Here is a 5,958-nt window from a genome sequence, read left to right as displayed (position 1 = left end):
ACATTAAAGATAGTAGCCTTTAAAATTAATTAAAAATAAAAGAAAAAAAAAACCCAGTTTTTAGCCATAGAACAGTTTTGTCTATAATGCGGAGTCTGTTCTTTGCTTTTCGTCCAGCATTTCTTTCGAGATATATATCTATATATACAGATATATGTCTGAGAGAGATGTATCAAAAGCTAAAACATATCTGGATGGAGAGTCTGCAAATTTCATCTGAGACTACATTTGCAGTAGACAAACCCCCACAGAAAAAAATGCTGGAATGACACATTTGAATGAAATGACATTCCCTGTCCATGATCCGCATAGGATCCATGTAGAAACCTAAACGCCTCAGTCTGTAGAAGCGGAGCTGACAGCAGCAGTGCGGGTTCCCCAGTGCCGCCAGGCCGAAGCATCCCAGCCCTCGTGGGATGCAGTGGTTTCCATCCCCACGGAGGCTGCCGGGACGGGTGCAGAGCAGGGCCAACGGCGGTGATGTGAGGAGCTGTCACCCTCCGTGTGGACTACAGACGGGATCCAAGTCCCTTGACAGTCAGTGGAAGCCACTCCTGTTGATTCCAGTGGGAGCTGGATGAAGCCCCGGGGCAGCAGCAGGCTCCAAGGATGGGAACGCAGGACAAGGCATCACCGACTCTCCGATCCAGCCCCAGCGCTGCCACTCCATTGCCTGGAAAGCTCTTAGTTTTCACTAGGATCTACAAAACAAGTCACTGCTGTCGTGCTTCTTCCACAGGACGACAGCTGGACTGGACAGGAACTGTTGAGCACCACAGCACTTCTTACTCTTACACATGCTGGATGCTAGTGAGCAACCGGCCCCGATGTCTTATTCAGAACCAGGAAATCCAGCCAGAGAATGTGCCCCTTAATAGAGGAAAGACTGTTCTTCCAGCAGTCAGCACTCAGCTGCCCAGTCTCCATCGTAACTTGCTGAAACCAGTCCAAATTCAGGAAAAAGAATGTCCGCATCGAGAGGGTATAAATCCGTCCTTACGTACGACAATGGTACAAGCATTTACCCGGCATTTCTATCAAATATCGTAGAAAAGGTTACACAAAAATATTTAAATATATGGATACAGATACATAGATATTACACTTGCATAAAATATGTATATTCAAAACCCTTTGGGCAGTTTCACAGTTAGCTGAAAATGTATGCTTTAGAAATATGAACAATTTCCTACACTTTTCTAGTTTAAGTAGGAGGGGGGAGGGGAAAGAAGCATCAGCCTTATTAATACTGAATGCTAAGTGCAGAAGTTTAGCTGTAGCTGTAGGGTTTTGCAGCAATTGATTTGACAGAACCTCCAAGCATAAACTCTGTTTTAAAAATCCACATCTATTCCCTAGATTGCTTATTGTTTCATGAAAATGAAAACCTACATGTCCTGCTTGTATCAGCCAGATCTCCTGAGACCGTTCAATTAAACCTCATAAGCTTGCAATACTTCAAGATAGGATTGTGTATTGGGAGTACTCATGAACCTTATTGCAGTATTTCTGTGTGATAATATGAATTTATAACTTCTTGTATTTTGTAGAATTTAACTTTAGAAATAAAAAAACCTTAAATGACACCACAAGAAGCTCACAGTTCCGAGAAAATTAAAGTCAGTATGAAATTTTACTTATAGACCACATCATTTACACAGATTTACATAAATACAGAGATATTAAAATATTAAATCAAAGCTAATTAACAGAGGATAGAGTTTTACATGATAACATATTTTAATTCTAGTTACATTTTTGCAACTACTTTTAGTGTCATGAGATTATATAAATAATATATATACCTGTATATCCATAATATATATAAAGATATATATATCTATCTCTCCATCCTGCTTTTTTTCCTCCAAAAATAGGGCAATTTTATAACTGCAATGAGATGTGACAAGCAGTACACTTCTGGGGAATTATTGCATGCCTTGAGTGCATAAGGCAGAAGGAAGAGTATCTGACTTCAGACACTAAAGAAGTGGAATCATCAACCAGAAATGCACTGGAGTGATTTGGAACATCTTATTGCTTTTATAAAACTCGAAATTATACACTGTTGCTTTTTTTTTTTTTAAAGGCACAAAATAAAGGGGAAAGTAATATCTCTCTATTTAGTGGAGATCACCTATCAGGAAGCTCCATTACTGTTCACTGAACACTCTTCATTGTCCTAAATCTATTCCTTGTGGTGCAATACTGTGCTGCAGCTGCATAAGGAGGTTAAACACAAAAGTTCATGCATCCTTTATTAGGGGAAACAAAAGAAAGCCAATTTCCTTGCCCAGCAACAACGAAGTAGCCATTAGCATCTGATCATACTGGCTGGCGGCGAGAGTCAGCCATCACTCCCATCAAACTGCAATGTGCAAACCACCACTCGGTCGCAGGTACGCTTGCCACACTAACCTCAGCTGGTGGAGCAGCTCCTTGAGCTGGATGATACAGTACTTGCCTAAAATGCTGGAGGCATGGGTAAAAACGCAACAGCAATCTCCCATCAGACCAGGCAAGATTGGAAAGGGATAAAACTGGGTAACAGAAACACTGCCCTGAAACCTCTGCATTTTGGGGCTATTGGAGGATTATGGAGCACTTCTGCCACCCTCTTTCCTCATTTTAAATTGGTTAATGGCATCCACTCCTGGCTTAGGGCCCCAGACCTCTGGGTGCATGTGCCTGGGATTTTTCTAGCCTAACAGCCACCCTGGGAGGCAAAGTACAGCAGAGAGGGTATAAGTGGATACAAAATATTAAAAACTGTGGACTATTACTATATCTCCTCAGATCACGTTGAATGCCAGGATAGAAAGAAAACGAAGAAATCCCTCAGGATCACTTTTTCTTTGCTGTATTTTTTAGATGTTAATATGCACAGTAGAGGGCTGCCTCTGCTATGATACCACACAAGATGTTTCAAAGTTTGGATATGGCACTCTGTTAAGGCACCTTCAAGTAATGGTCATTGATTTAATCGCTAAGCAAAGCCGCGTTTTCTGTACCCGATGCCGCTTCCTCCAACACACACAGTACTAGCAGCCACTCACACCTGCCATCCACAGACAAAAAACTCCTGGTACTTGCTAGGGAGAAACTACACCAGCCACTTCTGAAATAAATATTTGCCAGGGTTTAGAAGCGGACATTTTGCACAACTGCATGGTTTGTTCCCCAAGAGGGGAAAGGGGAGAAAATTAAGTGTGTCTGTCCCTAACTGTCTACTAGATTAGGAGGGTTAAAAATATGTATCAGCCTAAAAAAGTAGAAGCCAGCTCTGTACTGCTGCAGGATTCCTTGCTGGGAGGCGAAGCTGTAAACGCAGGCGTTCAGTGCGGGGTGCCTGGTGCAGAACTGGATTTGTTTCAGGACTAACAGGAGGTACAAGGACACCCTCCCCTGGGAGAGGATGGGCAAGTTACTGCACATCACCTCGCCCTGCCACACAAAACGGTACGGGGTTTGGGTTTCAGGTTTCCTGGCATGGGGATGGGGGGGGGGGGATTTGAAGATGAAGGGAGCTGAGGGGAGAGGAAAGCTCAGGCATCGCTCTGTGCAGACAGCTGGCTCCATCCCCCCAGACAGTGGGACACTCAGCGCTGCAGCTGGGGGGCATGGGGCCGTGGGGCCGGAGGGCGCTTGCAGTTAAGCCCAACTAGGGGTGGCTGTTCCTACACAAAACAATATCCAGTCCCGGAAAGGAGCGAGAGGGGTGGGACAGGGGCATAGGTCCTAGCACAAAAGGAGAGACCAGGGTGGACTGTCACCCTGCTCTGAGGGGACAGGGGGTCCCAAGGCACCCTCCAGACCTGCCTCTCCCCCCACGCCACTCACCCATGCCCCAACCTATGTCATGCAATGGTGACACAGGGTGCAGCAGGAATCCCAAGAGAGTGGGATCATCCTGGTCCTCGGGATAATGATGTCCAGGGAAAAGGGACCCTCCCACCCCTGACCCTCTCCTCCAGGTGGACGACTTGATATTTGGTAGCTGTGTGCAGCTCCTTCTCCAGTAAAAAGATGCATCCTTTCCTCGCACAGTCAATGAGAAACGCAATGTAATCTGTCATGCGCTTGGATCATGGGCTTGTTCGTTCATTTGAATTAGTAATGTTTTCTTCTTCGGGGACTAGAATAATCACTCAGGTATTTACAAACATCAACCAGCGCCTTCGCGAGGTCTCCCCCAAACCATCATGACAAAATCACCGTCTGCAGGAGCCCCACACCAGCTGTGTCCAAACAAGCCCGTGCTTGCTGAGAGCTCGGGGCTGCCGAGGGAGAGGGGCGCTGGATCTCCGAGTCCTTGGGGGGTCTTCCCAGCTGGCTGTCTCTTCCTTGGGGTGCCTCTCCCTGCACCCCTGTCCCAGGGTGCTGGCTGCTGCTATTGCTGCTGCGGGTGCAGTGGTCCCGTTCATACTCCTCCTGAGCCTTTTGCATTTTCCGCTTCTTCATCTTCCTCTTGTGGATGTGGAAGGTTGTGAGGGAGAGGAGGATCAGGCAGAAGATGAGGGTAACCAGGACAATTAAAACCAGGGTGGATGAGAAGGACTGGAAGAGTTGACCCACTTGCGTGATGCAGGTGCTGCTGGTGTTTAAGGTGGCAGATGTCCTGTTCAGGAGACAAGGTGGCAGGGACAGCCTCAACTCCTTGGAGAGCTTGGCACTCATTGAGGAGGCTTCGGAAGATGAGGATCTTCCTCCCCTCTCTGAAGACGCCTAAATTTCAATCGGTGCCGGGCTGTTGGCGGGCGCTCGCTGGAAATGCCCGGGATGCTGCCGGCTCAGCCTCACGCTCGCTCTAAAGTGAGAGAGCAGCCTGCAAAGGGAGCCGGACACATCAGCGCTCCGAGGCACCCACCCTGCGCAGCTCCCCCTCCCCAAAACACCGCGTCGGCGGCTGCGGCAGCCTCCTCCCTGCGCCCCGCCACGGCAGCGCTCCGAGCGGCCCCGGCTCCCTGCCGGGGGGCAGCAGAGGGGTGGCGGGACGAGGACGGGGCTTTGCGCCGCCACACCGACTTCGCAAATTACTCGGCACCCCGGGCAGCCCCGCCCGGCCGCTCACCCCAACTAGTTGCCGCGGGAAGGGAGGGAGGGAGGGAGGGAGGGAGGGAGGGAGCGGTGGCCCGGCTGCCAGACCCCCGCGCCCCGGCGGGGGCAGGCTGCCGAAGCCGGGCGGGGACCTGCCCCGCGGTGCCGGTGCCCGCCCCGGAGCCCCTTACCTGCGCCGGCGGAGGCAGCGAGGGAGCGCCCGGGCGCCGCGGGCGCTGGGGGCTGCGGCAGCGCGGAGTGAGCGCGCAGAGCGGAGCCGCCGCCGCTTCGGGGAGCGCCGCCCGCAGCCTATAGCCGCCCCGGCCGGTGACGTCAGGCAGCGCGGCCGGGCCCGCTCGCCGCCGCCCCGCACGGCCCCGCGGCGGCGGAGGCAGCGGCGGGGGCGGCCCCCGCCCAGGCCTCGCAGGCACCGGCGCCCCCCGGGGGCCCGCCGCCGCCCGCACCCTCGGCGCCCCCCCGCGCTGCCGCCAGCGCAGCCGGCCCCGCGCATCGCCCCTCGCCCCACAGCGGTCCGACACCTCCGTCCCTCCCCTGCCCGCCTCACCCCGCCACGCTCTTTGCATCCCCAGAGGCTGAGACCGGCCCAAATCCCCTTCCCCCAAAATACCCCAACGCACCGGCCATCCCCATCCGCCGCAGCCAGCCCCTTCCCCCGTGTCCCCAACCACACAGACACGCCGTGGCCAGAGCGCCCGCATCCAGTCGCCCACAGCTACCCCCAGCGCCTTCACCTCCCGGCTGCTGCTGCTGCCTACACCCATCGCCAGTCCACGTTCGCATGGGTACCGCGCCCTGAATGCCAGGTTCCCATACGGCACCAAAATCCCCCACGGCCACCGCCGGAGCTCCCGTCTCTCCTCAGAGCCGGCGCACCCATCCGTTTCCCGCGAGGCCGATGTG

At 52.3% G+C, this 5,958-nt stretch overlaps 1 protein-coding gene across 1 annotated transcript; it reads right to left on the bottom strand.

The window, feature by feature from the left end:
- Positions 1 to 3,969: 3,969 nt before the first annotated feature.
- C1H11orf87 (chromosome 1 C11orf87 homolog) lies at positions 3,970 to 4,707 on the bottom strand. The gene has a single exon (XM_050914881.1). It carries the CDS (start codon positions 4,675 to 4,677, stop codon positions 4,201 to 4,203), a length of 477 nt encoding a protein of 158 aa, XP_050770838.1. The 5' UTR covers positions 4,678 to 4,707; the 3' UTR covers positions 3,970 to 4,200.
- Between the last annotated feature and the right edge of the window lie 1,251 nt (positions 4,708 to 5,958).

This window comes from Gymnogyps californianus, chromosome 1 (genome assembly GCF_018139145.2).
Source record: "Gymnogyps californianus isolate 813 chromosome 1, ASM1813914v2, whole genome shotgun sequence".
Lineage (NCBI taxonomy): Eukaryota > Metazoa > Chordata > Aves > Accipitriformes > Cathartidae > Gymnogyps > Gymnogyps californianus.
Note: the sequence above shows the minus strand (reverse complement) of the source record. Positions and strands in the feature narration are given on the sequence as shown.

What these genes read in the sequence shown, in the direction of transcription:
- C1H11orf87 (XM_050914881.1), bottom strand. Translation starts at nt 4,677, where the DNA reads ATGAGTGCCAAGCTCTCCAAGGAGTTGAGGCTGTCCCTGCCACCTTGT.